Genomic DNA, 17,625 nt, shown 5'->3' on the forward strand with positions numbered 1-17,625 from the left:
AGTCTTTTAGAAAAAAAATTTATGAATAGCATGTTAATTACTCATTAATTTTAGCATCAAAAATTGGGAAAAATCCAGATGTTCAACAATGGGTAACAGGCTAAGCAAATTATGGCACAGTAGGTAATCACAGAATTAAACCTTAGGAGATGCAGATATTGTACATCATTTTTTAAAGCAAAATGACTTAGGTACATGCGAATGATATGTTAAATGAAAAAAATACACGAACACAAAACTGTACATGCAGCATAGTTCCTTCTCAGTGAAATGAACAAATACATACATACAAAGACAAATAGGTTCTCAGAATAAGACAGCAAAATACAACAAAATGTGAACAGTGGTGGTCTCAGAATAGAGAGATTATAAACAACTTTCATTTTCATTACATTCTTTCTAATTTCCCAATAAGCATGTAGTTTATATAATCAGAAATTTTTTTAAATGTAAAATAGGTAGTGGGTTTAACAGTGACCCCTCAAAGGATACCCACCAGAACCAGTGAATGTGACCTTATTTGGAAAAAGCATCTGTACTGATATAACTAAGGATCTCAAGGTGAATCACCCTGGATTTAGGATGGGTCCCAAATCCAATGGCACGTGTCCTCATAAGACACTGAAGCGGGGAACACAAGCAGTAAGGCCAGCTGAAGACAGAGGCAGAGGCAAGAACGACGCGTCCATGAGCCAAGCACCGCAGGCAGCCAGCCAGAGCAGGGAGACAGCCAGGAAGCCGACTCTCCCTCAGAGCCTCCCGAAGGGGCCAGCCCTTATGACACCTTGATTTTCAACTTCTGGCCTCCAGAACAATGAGAAAATAAATTTCTATTGTGTTAAGCTACCAAATTTGTGAGAATCGGCTGCTACAGAAAACTATCACAGCTACAGAAAACTAATACCCCATGTAAAGGTAATAAGTCACATTTAACAAATATTAAAACATACATGAGCAGTTTTTACTTCTTTTGAAGTAGATCATACCCCTAAATAAATAAATGTGTGTTCGTGTGTGTATACATGTGTGTGTCCACAGGCATGCATACATGTTCCAGTTTAATTTTCCTAGAGCAGACACCTCAAACACAGGAATCACGGCTGTGACCCAAAGACATCATGTAAGGCCTTTTACAAACATTCATCTCTAGAATCTATGTTTCCATAAAACAAAAGACCATAGCAGAAAGGATGACCAATATTTCCCCTAATATCCCCAAATGTCTTTGATACTTACTAATGCCTTTTTCTTTGGGAGCAATCTTCTCCATGTCTTTTAATTGAAATACATCCTTCTGTTTAAAACAAATTTTTTTAAAGAGATGAAAAACATGCTTTTATACTATATATTTATACTTACCATAACTATGTTCATAAAACACTGTACTAAAATACTATGCCTGGAAATGAACAGTGCAATTGAATCAGGCATTCTAGAGCTAGAAGAGACTGCAATTATCTTGCTTAATATCCTCAATAGAAATTAAAATGGACAGGTTTTGCATGAACATACAATTCTTAAAGTAACTGGAAAACACCATCCCACTGAAGTATAAAAACCAGTTAAAATGAATCATGTGTTAATGTGAAATAATCCAGCTTCTCTGACACTGATTTTAATTGTCAGATGGGAATGAGAGAACATACTTGCAGATATGCCTGCTAAAGGGTTAATATCCAAAATTTATAAAGAACTTATAAAACTCAACACTAAAAAACCCCAAACAATTCAATTAAAAAATGGGCAAAGGACCTGAATAGACAGTTCTCCAAAGAGGATATACACGTGGCCAATAAACATATGAAAAGATGCTCGAGGTCACTTATCATCAGAGAAATGCAAACTAAAGCCACAATGAGATATCCCCTCACACCGGTCAGCATGGCTGTCATCAATAAGTCAGCAAACAAGTGCTGGCGGGGGTGTGGAGAAAGGGGAGCCCATTGGCACTGTTGGTGGGGATGCAGACCGGGGCAGCCAGTGTGGCAAGCACTACAGAGATACCTCAAAAAATTAAAAATGCATCTGCCTTTCAACCCAGCAATCCCACTTCTGGGAATATATCTGAAGAAACCCAAAACACTCATTTGAAAGAACATAAGCACCCCTATGTTCACGGTAGCATTATTTACAATCGCCAAGATATGGAAGCAGCCCATGAGTAGGTGAGTGGATAAAACCACCATGGGGTATTTACACATTGGAATACTACTCAGCTGTAAAAACGGAAGAAAAATTTTACCCTTTACGACAGTATAGATAGACCTGAAGAACAGTATGCTAAATGAAATAAGCCAATCAGAGAAAGACAAAGACAAATACCATATGGTTTCACTCATATGTGGAATCTAATGAACAAACTGAACTAACATGCAAAATAGAGACAGACTCAGAGAGAGCAGGAAGACAGCTGCAGGGTGGGGGATGGGGACGGAGGGACCGCGTGAAAGGAATAAGCACTCACAGACGTGGACAACAGCATGGTGAGTGCGGGGCAGGGAGTGGGGTTTAGGGGGATGAATGGTAATGGAAAAAATACAGTAAAAATAAATAAAAAATATCTTAAAAACCATTTCTGGGCCATATCCTTGATTAGAGGATGGCTAAAACTGATATCTCAGATTTGAGATAAGACAAAAATGCCCCAAGACTTAGAGATGTTTATGGAAAATAATGAAGATAAAAATACTGTAATTTCAAAGCCATAAGAAGGCTTTCTATGTAATGACGTATAAACCTATAATATGTATCTGAAAAGTGCATGATTTCTCTGTTCTAGCCCCACCAAAAATCCGAACACTGGGGATTGTAAACATGAACTTGAACCACAGGTCAAAGCAAGTAATAAGAATTTTGCATAAACTAAAAAAAAAAAAAAAACAACAAACCACAAACAGTAGATTGCTTATTACCTATCGTACGTTACATATTTAGCAGTTCTAACTAAAAGCAAAACAGACAACTGTCAAGACTTGTTTATATTTAGTTTCATAGGAAGAGCTACACTTAAACAATAGGAAAATTGTGTAATTCATGGCTGCCTATCAATCATTCATCTACATAAGTTGCATGTTCACCAAAGCAAAAATTATGGGAATCTATACATGTAGGATGTTTAACCTTATGATTTCTCTTTTTTGTAATAAGCCTTGGTTAAAGTGGTGAAAAAAAATGTGGATAAACAAAGTGAAATATTTAAGACAGAAATATTCAGTAATTAGAAGAGAATTATTGTGATTATTGTTATGAAAGTCTGGGTCTATTTCTTCCAACATAGACCGGAAAAGGCAAGTTCAATAGGATGAAAATTAGCCTTCATAAAAATTTAAAACCTCTGCTCATCCAAGGAACTATTAAGAAACTGAAAAGAAAAATAATGACGAGAAGACAATATTCACAAAGCATGTATCTGACAAAAGACTGGTACCTGGGTATACCTTTTACCACTCCCCCAAGAAAAACTGATGGATGGATAAAGGAGTGGCTAGGTGAATATATATGATGGTGCACTTAGAGTTAAAATGTTAATGGTAGAATTTAGGTGTGGAACATATAGGCAGTACTGTAAAATTCTTTCATCTTTTATAATAAAATGGCAGAAAAAGTAACTTAATCTCACTAAACTTCAGGTTTAGTAAATTAAGGGAAATACTAAGTCGTTGGTCTTAGGATGTGAAATCAATTTCTGCACACTGGGAATAAACTGTTTAAAAATAACACACTAGGGTCTCAGAGAATATGCAATGAATTACTGGATTTAGGCCTCTAATGCATTAAAAAAAATCAATTAATCAAACCTATTTGCAAATATTTCAGATTTCCTGGAAAAAGGACATGTACTGATGGAGACAACTGCCTGTTTGTGGTCATCAAGGAAGAGCCCCAGACATACTGGTTGCCCCAGTGGGGTTGCTGTGTAAATAAATGAGCTTGCAAAGAACTAGCCTCAGAACTAAAATGTGGTCATTTAAATGGGCACAGAAAATGGACAAGTATATATTATTTCTCCCCAGCATTAAACAAACATACTAAAGAAGAGATGAACACAAGGTTCTAGCCTGTAAAAAAAAAAACAAAAAACTATGTGTAAGATACCACTAGGTAACTTTTAATTACACACTTATAACCTAGGCATTGCAGTGTTATACACAATCATATCAGTTAATTCTTACAACAACACTGTGAGCTGGGTACAGTTATTATCTTCCTTAAAAGGTGAAGGAACTGATACTTAGGTCAAACAGTTTTCTTAAAATCATAAAGCTATTAGGCAAAATCGACTTCAGGTACAAGTTCTTTACCATTGAGCTATGCTCCCATGTTCTTCTTACGTGTAACAGGCAAAGAATTATTTCTCTAGTACATTCACAACTTCATATATACAAGTATTCATATGAATGAACATATATAGGAATATATAAACTGAAAACAATCAGCCCATAAATTAGTATGATTATAGTCATGCACTGCATAGTAACATTTCAGTCAATGACCTGCAAGATTGTAATGGAGCTGGAAAATTCCCATCGCCTAGTGACACTGCAGCCAGCCATCCTTTCAGCGCAACATATCACTCACATGTTTGTGGAAAGGCTGGTGTAAAACCTACTGCATTGCCAGCGGCATGAAAGTATAACACATACAATTATGTCCAGTATATAATACTTGATAATGATAGTAGGTGACTGTTACTGGTTTATGTGTTTACCGTGTATTTTACCATTATTTTAGAGTGTACTCTTTCTGTTTATTAAAAAAACTTTGCTGTAAAACAGTATGCTATGCTGGCAGCAACCTCATACATCTCATGCTTACTGTGTCTAATTGCATCATTTTCTCTTGTGCTTGACTGAATCTTGTGCTGTTTTCTACAGTAACGTGCTGTAGAGGCTTGTAGCCCAGGAGCTATGGGCTACACCATATAGGTGTGTAGTAGGCTATGCCATCTAGGTTTGTGTAACAACAAAATCACCTAACAAAGCATTTCTTGGAACATAGCCCATCATTAATCTGTGCATGACTGTAATTGAGAGCAGAACTGAATGGTAGAAAAAGAAGAGACTAGACAAAGAACACGTATGACTGACCCATGGACGCGGACAGCAGTGTGGGGACTGACTGTGGGAGCGGGGGGTGGGGGGGGTGGAGCAGGGCAAAGGGGGAAAACTGAGACAACGGCGATAGAATAAACATGATTTTAAAAAAAAATTAAAAGAAGAAATAAAAGGCATCCAGATTGTGATGCAAGAAGAAGAAAAATACCCAATTTTGATATTTGAGAAAATTCTAGCAATATCATAAAGGACAAATAATTTTCCTACCACTCTCCCCAACTTACCCCTGCCCGGTAGGAATTAAATCTACTTTTCTTGCTTTGAGACCATAGGGAAAATATTTCAACTCAGAAGAACAAATAATCATAATCCTCATGTACAAACTTCATCAATTTATCTTTCTAATCATATCATCACTAACATGATACCCTGTTTTGAACTGCCAAGGACTTCTAGTAATTCACTGCATGTAAGATTAGTAAGATCACACTTAGAGGACAAACAATTTAAAAAGAAAAAGTCCCCAGAATATTTCACTTGTTTTACTGAGAATCCACATTATTAAAATGAAAATGTCAGGTATTATCATTATTTATTAATTTCATACTCTTCTTTGCCATTTCCCCCATCTTTTTCACATTAATATATAACGAAAATAGCCAGTAGGTTGGGGCCAGACTAGACTTTGAAGGCCCTGTCAAGTATTAGGCTAAGATACAAGTTACTATTTTCTGTAGGTCAAAAGTATGGACTTTACCGTGGAAGCCAAGAAAAGCCACTGCATAGCAGCAACACGGTAAAGAAAATGGGCTTCAGAGCCAAATGACTGAACTTGAATCCTAGCTTTGCCACTTAGGAGAAGGAACTTCAAACATATTTCCTGTTTGTGGCAGGAACAAATAACTGGAAAAAATTAAGAAGGCCATCATATATGTGTCACACTATAGATTGATTTATAAATGCAGAGATGGTATTTAGCCCTGCCGTTAAAATCAGATGACCCTTCCTGGGTTTGAATCCTGGTACTACCACTTCTGTTTTTTGAGATCCAGGGCTAGTACTTTATAAGCTGTGTCTCAGATGTCCACATCGGTAGAATGAGAATGATAACAATAGTACTGATCTCACAGAGTTAAAAAGGATGAAATCAGATAAAACTACAACAAGTGACTGGCACTCAGCAGACGTGAGCTACTCTCATTACTTTCAAGCAGAAAGAGGACACAATCAAATATCTGCCTCAGCTAGTTTGGGGTCCACCATGCAGGAGAGTCTGGACAGGAGAGACCCCGTGGACACTGGGATAAGGCTGTTTCATACCGACAGCTCACAAGCACCACAGATATTTGCAGAATTGTATTCATTCTTCAGGAAATCAGTAAGTATTGATCTCTAATTAAAAAGGTACAGTTAACACTGGATGGCATACATGTAGGGAAAAATTATGCAAAATACTAAGAATCTTAAGGAAAACGACTTACCGTCTCAAAAAAAATTTCCATCATGCGGGCTCTCTTTTCCTCTGCACTCAGTCCTTTCTTCTTTGACTAAACCACAAAAAGTAAAAACCAAATGCCACATTTTTTTAAATATTGCATTTAAAAACAACTTGGTCTGAAACATTATCAGAAATTTTATGCATGATCTTGTCTGATACCAACAGGTTTGACAACACTCAGAGTAAGGGCTAAAGACTGATTCTCACTATTCTACTCCTACACCAAGCCTTGTGGTAGGTGCTGCCAGCACAATAAAAACTGATTGAGACAGAGCCTGGCATTCTTTAGAAATTCATTATTTATCAAATGATCCCATGACAAATCACACTATTTACCTTCAGAAGACTTAAAATCTCTAAAAGGAAACAAACAGATACAACTACTTATAACTGATGAACAGGTACATGCAGAAATTGTTTCACCGAACAGGATGCATTACCACTCAGGCCAGAATGAGTTACTTCCACTCGGAGGAGGAAGGAGAGTTCGCTAGGAGAGTTACAGATGAGAAGGAGAGTTGTGAAATGGCGAGAAAGGTGTCCTGGCCAGGCCACACACAGGCATGACGGTATGGTACAGAATGCTCTAGAAAGCCTGTGGATGATTTCTGTGTGGCACATGTAGAGGGAGTGGCAGGTGAGGTGAGAAAGGTCGTCTCGGGTCAGACGATGGAAAGCTGACTGTTCAGCTGAAGAGAGTGGACTTCATTCTAGGCAATGACCAGCTACTGCACAATTTCTAAAGCAGGGAGTGACAATATCAGAATTGCATTTTCGTAAGACAGTTGTCTAGCATTGTGGAGGGTGGGCGGAGAAGGGAAAACCTATCCAAGCGGAAAATGGAGCCCACTTCAGGTTACTATTATTCTGTAACTACCTTTTAGCCTACTTGAAATAAGATAATATGTAACTAAAATGTATGTTAATAAATTTTACTATATATTGTATATATAGTTCAAAATAAAAAGAGTAAAGGAAAAGCCAGGTTTCCTCAATGCAAAGAATCACAGAAAATAACAGAAGGGAACAAGAATCATCATCTCTAGCACTCTAATTGAGGACTCCGCATTAATGTTTCTTAAGATCTGCATCTTTCTCAAAAATTGCACATAAAATAAACTTTAAAGCACATTATACCACTTAAAAAGCAGACATAAATAAAACAATTAAAGACTGACCCTATCCAACCAGAGTCTCCATCAGAAAACAAGGACCCATGACACATGCAGCGAGGGATTTGGAATTGCCATTCTGAATATATAACAGAGTATGAGTCTTTATTCTATTTGCAGAGCCTAGAAACCCACCAACTCATCCTCACAGCAATAAAATTATCCTGTGTTCCTTGATGAGCCATATGGGAAAAACGAGGAGGCTTCAAGTTTAGTTTTTCTCTGTCTACTCTCAACACTGCAGTTGCCGAGGGTTCTTTATCAATGTCCCCTCCTCACACCTTCCCTTTGATGTCGTCGGCTTTCATGGTTTTAACTAACACAGAGTTCTCAAATCTTTCCCTATCAGTCCCTGAGTGTGCTCCTGAGCTTTGATCTCCTGTATCTACCGGCCCGCTGGACACACTTCAAACTCAGGAGGTCTAAACCGAACTCCTCCTCTCCCATACCTTCTCCCCAAACCTGCTGCTCTAGACCTTGAGCTCAGCTAGACATCGCCGTGTCATCCAAGCCAGGGCAGCGGCCTGGCAGTCATCCTCGGTGTCTTCATCTCACCCCACGTCCAGCCAAGCGCCAGCTTCTGCCAATGGCAGTGCTTAGCCATTTCACAAATCTACACTGTCTGCTCCATTCTCACCACCTCTACCTCAATGCAGGCCTTCAGGATCTGCCGGCTGCAACACACCTGCAGGCTCCTAAGCACACTCCACCTCGCCCTCTAAGTCCACGTTCCGCACTGTTCAAAGCCTTCGCTGGCTCCCTGCCATCCAGAAGCATGCAGTACCCTAGGAATGACATACAAAAGCCTCTATCGCCTGGCCCCCATCTACTCTCACAGATATCACTCCCCACCTCAAATTTTACCATGAAAACAGGAGAGCTAAGCAACTGGAGCTGTAATACAAAAGCTACTTGTAACTTTCCACTTGCAGAATGCTCTTTCCCTTTTCTGTGCCTTTAAAAATGGTCTACCTAAACACCTTCTCCTCTTTACCTGTTCGAGACTCCAAAAAGTCTCCCAGCAGCGTCCTTCAGGCATGGTCTCAGAGAACTGTCCTGAGCTCTCAGGCTGGGCTGAGTGCCGTCCTCTGTGTTCCCAGAACACACCTTCATCAAGTCGCTTACTACAGTTAAAAAGATGTGCTTACTTGTCTCTCTCAGCAGAATGCAGATCTCCAGAACACGACCTGCCTTTGCCTGCTCAGAGCTTAGTGCCAGGTTAGACAGAGCAGAGGTAAAGACAAGCCTTAGTATCAGGACCAAGTATTAAAAACCCCTAACCCTAAAATTTGAGGCTGTTCAGTTCCCAAACCCCACAACACCCACTGCATTCCCATAAATATGATTTGGGGTGAAATAATAATAAGAAATTCTGCGACAGCCATTTATTGCCTGGCTTAGAGAGGTGAAAGAGAAAAAGCTCAGGGAGACCTGTTCACTAAATGGAGGGAGCTAGACTTCAATGCTGCTTTATGCCTCCTTTCACGTTGGCCTACGCAGTACCTGAACAAACCAAGCCCGAATGCACGCTCAGCCTGAAGGCCCCCTCAGGCCATTCTACTAGTCCACCGGGTCTCAAACTGCCATCAGAATCATGTCAGGGGCTCTTAAAAAATGCTGATGCCCAGGCACATCCCTTAAGAACTCAATCAGCATCTCTGAGAAGGGACCTCAGCTTATTCTAAAAATCTTTTCCAGGTGCTTTAATTGGGCCCTAAGATTAAGACCGCTGCTTTTCTCACCCCCGAGTCTAGAGGCCATTATCGGGGCACTTGTGGAGCGGTGAGAATCCCTTTTGGTCTTCAGTCTGTGGCTGCATCAGCGAAAAACAGATCCAAAGCTTTCGGAAAGGCTCCTCATCCTAATGTGTTGGTATTACAAGCAGTTCCTTGGAGAGACCTAGTGACTCCACAGGAATCTATCTGCCAGCCAGAGGCAGGCAATGAGAGAAATCCCGAGTGCTGGGGGCGGCTTTGGGGATGCTCTTAACGCTCAGCACAGCAGCTGTGAAAGTTACTCAAGAACGACGGATGAGCTGTATCATCCACTTACTTTCCTTTCAGGCTCATTTATTCATCAGTCTCTTTTATGACTACAAATAGTTTTTACTTTTAACCACAGTAGCAGAGCATCATGGCTGGAATTAAAGTAATCAATGTGAAAAGATGCCATATTAATCCATATTTAGAAATTTCTCTAAAAAACAATCAACAAGAGCTCCTTTAATACTCTGGATTAAAGAAAATCCTGATTGTTTAAATTAGAGATACATTCCAATTAGTAAGTAAAGGGACGCAAAACTTGACTTGAGGACAACAAAAGAACCTTTTCCTATTGGGAGTTGCAGAATTCCTAAAGTCAGCCCTGTTCAATCAATTACAATAACATTTTGCAAAATTAAAAGTAGATGATATCTGCAGCACTCAGAAGTGGCAGACCACATCGTATTTCTCCACTTCCACTTCCAAAAACATGCCTGGACTTATAATAGCTGTTTACTCAGCAAGCCCAACCAAATCAAAACAGCTATTAATTCACAATCAGGAAAGAGAACAAACGTTATCTCCGGTCAACAGAACACTAAACTTATTTCTTAATCATTAATAAAAATAGGAAGTGTGTAGCTATAAAACGTTTTCTAATTTGTTTCATGTTTCTCCATTATCGGAGGTAAGAATCTGAATAGTTAACGGCACAATAAACCATTAGGTATTAGAAGGTGATTTATGAGTAGAGATTAGGTAAAAGAACAAAGTTAATGCCCCTGTGCTGCATAGTTATCAGGAGTCAGTTCCATTCGGCCAGGAACTCTCTAAGAGAAATATGGTATCACATACCACTGGTAACAGATTTAAGGGTGGTCTTGTTTGGCTTCTTACATAATTTCATGCCCAGGTGGCTGGGGTGGTAGTTTAACCACAAAGAAACCGTTATCAGTTCTAATTACATCTGGACAAGTATCTTCAAATAAACACCGAAGAACCTACATCCATGTGTACCCTTAACTCGGCAAAATAACGGACGCTTAACTAAATTAAGATATTAAAATCCATTGAATTAGATGCTGATTTTCTGCCAACAGAAGCAGAAAAAACAGCATGAAATTCTGAAAGTTTATGAAAATGATTTGATGACCACAAAGGCATTAACTTCAGAGACGATTTGGATCCTTACCAGCTCTTATCCCATCACAGGGCTCCAGGACGCCCAAGTGTGGCCCTGCCCTAATCAAATGACAAACTCTCTACCGACCAGCAGCCAAAATCATCTAACTGGTATAAAGTGAAGATTCACCGGGGTACTTTTGAAACTCTGAGCCATTCAGAAACATGTTCTACACGTAGCGACGCAAAAGACTACTCGATTGTCAAAAACCAATAGAGTCATTTGGGACCAAAGGTGTCCTAACCTCTGTCTCGCTGACACCTTTCTTTCCTAGTTCTTCATAAGGGGATGCACTTTCTTGCAGGGGCTCAGGCTTGGAAGTGACTCGTGGTCTCTCGGACAGATCGCAGTTTTGTGTGATTCTCGGGTCACGCTCCCGAACGCTTCGCGTGTTTAATCTAACTTGCCGGGAGACAGGGGCTGGGGGCGAAAGGGCTGGCGTTCCCTTGGCTCCCTGCCGCGGCCCAGGGGCGCACAGGGGGCAGGGGTCTCAGCGCTGCAGTTCAGCCTTCGGGACGGGCGGTGGAGGCAGGTGGGTGAGCACGCGCTCAGGGGCGTCCCGCTGCTCTCGGAAAGTTCGGGGTGGCCAGGGTGTCGCACTAGCGGCCCCTCCGTGTGAGGCCCATGGGCCGAGCGCCAGCCCCCGAAGCCCGCCAGGGCCAGGATCCCTGCAGCCCGGAGACTGGGGAAGAAGGGGACCCGGGAGCATAGTCTCAGACCTTACCATGGCGCAGGCGGCGCGTCTTCCGGTGGCCTGCGCGCGGGGACGAGGGGCGGGGCGCGGAGGGGTTTAATTTTGGCGCCAACCCCGCCCTAGGGGCGGGGCAACGAAAAGGAGGTGGTAGGAAAAAGACCGACCTTCGCCCCGAAGGTGCGCAGCGACCCCTGGCGGCCCCGCCGAGAGGCTGGCGGGGTGTGGCGGGACCTCATTAGTATAAAAGTTTTGAGTTATTGCTAGCTTCTACAAATTCTAGAACATTCCTTCATCCTTCCACTGGGAAAGAGAGTATATTAAAGAAACATTGACCCCGGAAACGGAGAAAACAAGCTTTATTATAATGATTTGAGATTTTTTGTGCATGGTAAAGATAATACACTTGAATCTTGTTTCTCCTATGTTTCAAGACAGAATTAAAGTTTTATTGTAGACTAAAGCATCCAAAATACTGTGGTACGTATGTAGCTACGAACATACAAACACTTCGATGCACAGCGTTTATTTTTTTCTTTAAATAGGCAATCAGCATTTTGATTCATAAAAGAACAAATGAGAATATATCAATCAGTATCAATGTCCGAGCACAAGGATTAGTGTTCTATACATAAAATGTATGAAACAGACCTATAAAGATGGAATGTACAAAATTCAAAAAGAAAAAAAAGGAAGCAAAAAACCTTTATACTCATACATAGGATTGAAAGGCTACAGAACTGAGAATGATATAAAGAATTCTATGACAAGAATACACTCTTGTTGATGACAGAACATTCCATGTCATAAAGCAAAAGCGAATTTAAGGCTGTGCTGCTTTCAAAAGTTAATGAAAGTGCTGTACATTCATTGGAAAAACATAGCCAATTTATTAATCGGTTTTAGAATATTAATAGCTTTCATACGTCCTCCACAAACAAACCTCACAATCACTGCCACACAATTCATCTTCAGAAAGTTTAAGATTAACACCATGATCTGTAGCTTACTGTCATTTAAAACAAACAAAAATTATTTATTTATACCAAACAAATCTTTAATGGGCACTTAGTTCCTTTATGGCAATACTAGATTCCTAGTTATCAAAAATATTAAAATAATTGTAAAATTTAAAACCCTGCAACGTTTACAGAATGCAACAGTATTACAACTTTCGGTTTTAAGCAAAATTAGATAATGTTTGCAGCAAATAGTTTTAATTTTGTCCTACCTGGAAATGTCTTTTTAAAAATTACGAAACTAAAAATACTCCTCCCTTTTCAGAAGCTGGTGAATAGAGAGGACACTATAGAGTCCAAATGTACAAAAAGATTTTTCCCATTTGAAGCAATCTGGAGATGACCTGATATTTATTTGGCATTCCCTCCAATTAACTTAGTAGGTATTACCAAAGCATTCATGTGAACCCTTTAACGTTAATGATCCATAGTCACTTGCAAGCGTACTGCTATTCCAGTTAACTCCATGTTAGGACATACCCTGTATATTCAGTAGTAGAAGCAAGTGTTTCTAGTTTTATGGACCTGTAGTATTTATTTGCCTCAAATATAGTCAAAGAATAAATAAAAATAAGGAACTTGGGGACTTGTTTAGTTACTGGAGACAAAGGTTTGATCAAGATACTAAGTACCATTACAAAATGGCAAACAGTCATAAAGGCTTTTTATTCATGTGTTTCTGAATGGTCAGATGACTCTTTACCACCCCATGTCCAGCAGGGGAGGTCTGTATTGGGAGAGAACACAATGTCATTGACCTTTACTCTAACTGGTAATGTTTTACCCTAGTGCCCAGGGGAAATTTGAATGGGTAATTTTTCAGTGCTACTTATCATGAGTGTATGACAGGTTCTGTACACTTGACAAAGAGAAATCAAGCAATAATGGTAGTCTGGAAAAAAACTCACTTACTTTAATATCCTTCTCAGTTTACCAGAAACCATTTTCCATAGAATGCGACAAAATTTCACTTAAATCTGGTCTATTTGTATTTTAGCAGCACTTTTCCCCCTAAAATATGCTTACCAAGAAATACAGTAAATGCACATATGTATCCAAATATGAAATGTTATTTATATTTTAACATATATGATTACATATTTGGGGGGAAAATATAGTGTTTCCTGGAGTGCCCATAGCATGTGTTTTAGTAACAGAGAAACAGGTCTGAATCAAAGCATCTATTCTTTCATTCCAGTTTGTGCCAATTACAACATGTAAAAAACTTAGCTTTGTCTTTCATCTACTAATTGAGATATTCAGCGTGATACGGTATGATGGCTAGTTAATTTCTAAGTTTACACATATAATTTAAATGTGCAAAAAAAAACCCCTTTAGGTCAACTAGTCTTAAGATCAATAGCCTGTGACAGAATCTAAATAGGAAGACTTTTTACTTGTGAAAATAAACTAAAATTAATTTAACCAATTTAAAAAGTTTTCTTTTAAATAGCCTAGGAGGTATCAAAAGTCTAGCTTATCTTTTATGCAGAATATTAATAAAGGGCAAAATGAAAGTCCCTCCCTAGAGGGTAAGCTCCAAAGGGGCGGGAACTTTGTTTCCTCCATCGCTCTGTCCCCAGTGCCTAGAACAGCTCCTGGCGCCTGGCAGGCACTTGTTACATATGAAGGTTTATATTCAAAGGCTTATTTCACTAATGCTAGGAAACAGTTTCTTAACATTCTAAAAATGTTATTGAATTTTATAACTTTATCACAGACAATCTTAAATATTTTGAAGACTCTACCTAACTAAAAAAAGTACTAAATCTAAATGTTTAGATTTCTGAAAAATACTTTTCAGAGTTTGATTTGGGCATAAATTTGATAGACAACTGGAAGTAACTAGATTTTTTTTCTAAATTTAAAAAATTCCTATAGAAGAGAGTGACTGAATTATAAATTAACAAGCAATAAAGGTCACATTCATATAATTATACATATGGGAAATGTTTTCTTATAGTACAGTTCTAAGGTGCTTTTAGTGAAAAAGACCCCAAAGTCATTACTGAAAATGCCAAACATGACATCCTATTTGGTAGAACTGAGTAGAAAATTAAACAGTGAAAATAAACCACATCTTATTTTACAGTATCAATGATGGATTAATGATAGACTAAATTATTCTTAACATTTCTCAAAATGCATTTATACTTAGTTTAAATGCAACTCAAGTTCAACTTTTCTTTTTTGACCTGTTTGGTTTGGTTGTTTTTTTTTGTTAGTTTGTTTTGTTTTGAAAGACCAGAAGGCCATTTTCTGATGCAAAGTCAGTCAATACCATCATTCCCAGAAAATGGCAAAAATGAAATCTGCTTTAGGGCTTGTTCTACTGGGGCGGCTTGAAGCTGCCCCGTAAAGGAATGTGCTGAAGAAAGGCTGGACAATGCTCCTGTCTTTCAGAGTGCTGCCTATTTCAATACACCGAAGATTCAGCTATATATAGAGATATATATGATACATTCTACCTTACCCTACTCATGTATACATAGTCCTTTAATGCCTCTACTATTCATTAGACGACGATAAATAACCATAACATGCCCTTACCTGTAATGCTTTCACAACTTTGGTAACACTTGCTTTCTAAGGGGAAACCATTACGCAACCACATGCCTTTGGTTGACACCATCCGTCCTCCAAAGGGCTTCTTATGGCTCTCTGTCCTAGGATACTGGTGTCCGATTACATGTGCTGACATTTTGCAGGAGGTAAACCTTTCGCTTTCATGAAGTGGATGAGGAGAGACACATGTGAGAACATGGCACAAAAAACATGACTAACTTTTTCTTGATTACATTCCAGTGCATTGACCTGGAGTTGGGCTCTGTTTACCAACAGGTACCATTACGATCGTAGTATGCTTTTCAAAGCATTAGGAATTTCAGGTTTCCCTGAAAATGTACATTGTTTTTTGTTACAACGTGAGCAGGAGAGAGAAGGTGGAAAGAACACACAAAAAAGGATCTTTGATCTAGCCCAGGAAGGATGGAAAATTTGCATTTATTTTTAAGTGCTAAACTCAGAGGCCTGCTAATCACAGATGGGAGGATTTTGTAAGAGAGTCTTATTTGTTTTCCTAAAGTAATTTATGTGTTGTTACTGATAACCAAAAAAAATGTCACAAGAGTGATACCTAATGTAAAAGTGAGGTTAGAAGATCCCTCAGGTCTCGTGACCGAGGTTAAAGTATATAACTACAATAGATTCTGTTTTTGTTTTGTTTTGTTTTTGGAAGCTCTGCACAAAGGCTACCATTCACCAGATGAACAAATACCTTTAAATCTTCTAGGTTCTCTTTTAATGCTTGTTTGATTTGCAAAATTAGTTTAACTACATAAATCCCTGTCCTATAAGCTGTAGTTCATGGGTGTAAAACTTTGCAGTTTTTATAGATTCAGTAGAAGAGATCTCTCTCTGTTTGTTTGTTTTGTTTGTTTTAACCCTAAAGGTCAATTACAGAAATCAGATATGCAATTTTTAAGGAAATCGTTACATTCAGAAATAACCTTGGAAAGTTCAGTGATGATTCCTTCTAGCATGGAAAGTCTAGTATAATCTGGTCCCGCGCCGAGAAATCCATTCCAGTTTATAGTGCAAGACCTTTGTAAAGGGTGGTCCGACTGCCCACCGTTACTGCAAGTACCGATAGACCTTGAAACAGTGGTTCCCAGAGTCTGCAACCACAACGTGGCCGTCTGAAGTCAGGGCCAGGCCTTGGGGGCCGTAGAGTGGGTCAGCGGATGTGTTAATGTAGGACAAAAATGATCCACTTCCATCAAAAACCTGTCAAAAATATGCAGAGTGTTATAGGAAAAGTTAAAGGAATACGATGACATAGGAGTTAGAAAACTCTTGATGTCAATGTTTTTAAAATGAAAGCATGTGCATAATCCCCTAGGTTTGCTTTAGATCACTATCGTATATCCAATCCCTCCCTCCAGCTACTTTGCTCTTTCTCCTCTCCCTTTCCAAGAGTCGCTGATAAAGAACATGCTATTGGCCACCAGATTATACTTATATTCTTAAAGCCGTCACATTTGAGGAGAATGCCCTGGATGGAGCTTGAAAAATGAATGACCCTTATTTCTCACTCTAAGACGTCACTTTTTTCCCTCTAGCCTCATATCCCTCTTTTATCCTCAGTCACAAGTGAGAAAAATCAGCCACTAGATCACAAGGAATGGTCCTGAGTCACAATATGCAGTAAGAAATAGAGATTTTTTTTTTCCCCTTTTCAAGAAAGAGTACATTATAAGATGTCAATGGCTCAGCATGTACAGCTGGATGTGAGGTGGTATGTAAGCTTCTGCTATTGTGTAATGAAATAAAAGCATCAGGAACTCTTCTCCTTCGGAAGACTCAGACTGGTTTCTTCTGACCACTTTTTTTGGCCCATTGGGTGTTCCGAAAGGCAGTGTAACTAGGCCAGAGCTATGAGGGTCACAACACAGCTCAGCATCTGTGGTCCTGCAGAGAACTGCTTTGTGAACTTGGTTCCCTGTCTGGCTCTGGCTTCCCATCAGACAGAGAATGCCTCTTTCAAAGAGAGATGTCCATTGGGATAGTTAAGCAAGACAAATATGTTTCAGAAATAAAAGCATTTCATATTACATTTATAGTGTCAAGCCTCCTTCTGAGTAGTCGATACCTATATCAGATTCAAATTGCTGATAATCACTGTCCTCACAGAGGCCTCTGAATGCTGCTAGATTTAGCCAGTGCACTCTGGGTTTTCAGGTGCATGGCACGGGACCCCATCGGCAAGGATGAGTAGCCCCATCAGTAAATGCATGTTTAGATCTATAGAGGTGCCTACACAGAGAAATGGTAGGAAATAATAGTCTTTTCAGTTTGAGGATTTAACAGCTTTCTTCTCAATTCAGAAATAATTTAAAAAAATTTTTCCATATCATGGTCCCCCTTTGGCAGTCTGTCAAAGACTATACAAAATTTTTATTATAGTAATATGTGTGCTTTTTGAACCAACATTAACCAATAAGAAATAGTGATGGGTCTAATAAGA

General features: G+C 39.2%; 2 protein-coding genes across 8 annotated transcripts in view; both read right to left on the bottom strand.

Annotated features, from left to right (window-relative positions):
- The window catches only part of MND1 (meiotic nuclear divisions 1), a 50,856-nt gene extending 39,548 nt beyond the window's left edge, over window positions 1-11,308 (bottom strand). The window contains exons 1-3 of the mRNA XM_054595824.1: window positions 11,082-11,308; window positions 6,536-6,601; window positions 1,237-1,294 (exon numbers count right to left, since the gene is read on the bottom strand). Of these exons, the coding sequence (XP_054451799.1) occupies window positions 1,237-1,294; window positions 6,536-6,601; window positions 11,082-11,111 (154 nt within the window). The 5' untranslated portion in view covers window positions 11,112-11,308. The remainder of the gene's footprint in view (window positions 1-1,236; window positions 1,295-6,535; window positions 6,602-11,081) is intronic.
- A 620-nt stretch (window positions 11,309-11,928) lies between these two features.
- TRIM2 (tripartite motif containing 2) overlaps window positions 11,929-17,625 on the bottom strand; it is a 79,233-nt gene continuing 73,536 nt past the window's right edge. For all 7 annotated transcript variants that reach the window (XM_054562395.1, XM_054562391.1, XM_054562372.1 and 4 more), the window contains one exon: window positions 11,929-16,385. In XM_054562395.1, coding sequence (XP_054418370.1) covers window positions 16,233-16,385 — 153 coding nt within the window. In that variant the 3' untranslated portion in view covers window positions 11,929-16,232. The remainder of the gene's footprint in view (window positions 16,386-17,625) is intronic.

The sequence above is a fragment of the Pteronotus mesoamericanus genome, unplaced genomic scaffold, assembly GCF_021234165.1.
Source record: "Pteronotus mesoamericanus isolate MK-2021 breed Mesoamerican mustached bat unplaced genomic scaffold, CSHL_Meso_final contig_163, whole genome shotgun sequence".
Classification (NCBI taxonomy): Eukaryota; Metazoa; Chordata; class Mammalia; order Chiroptera; family Mormoopidae; genus Pteronotus; species Pteronotus mesoamericanus.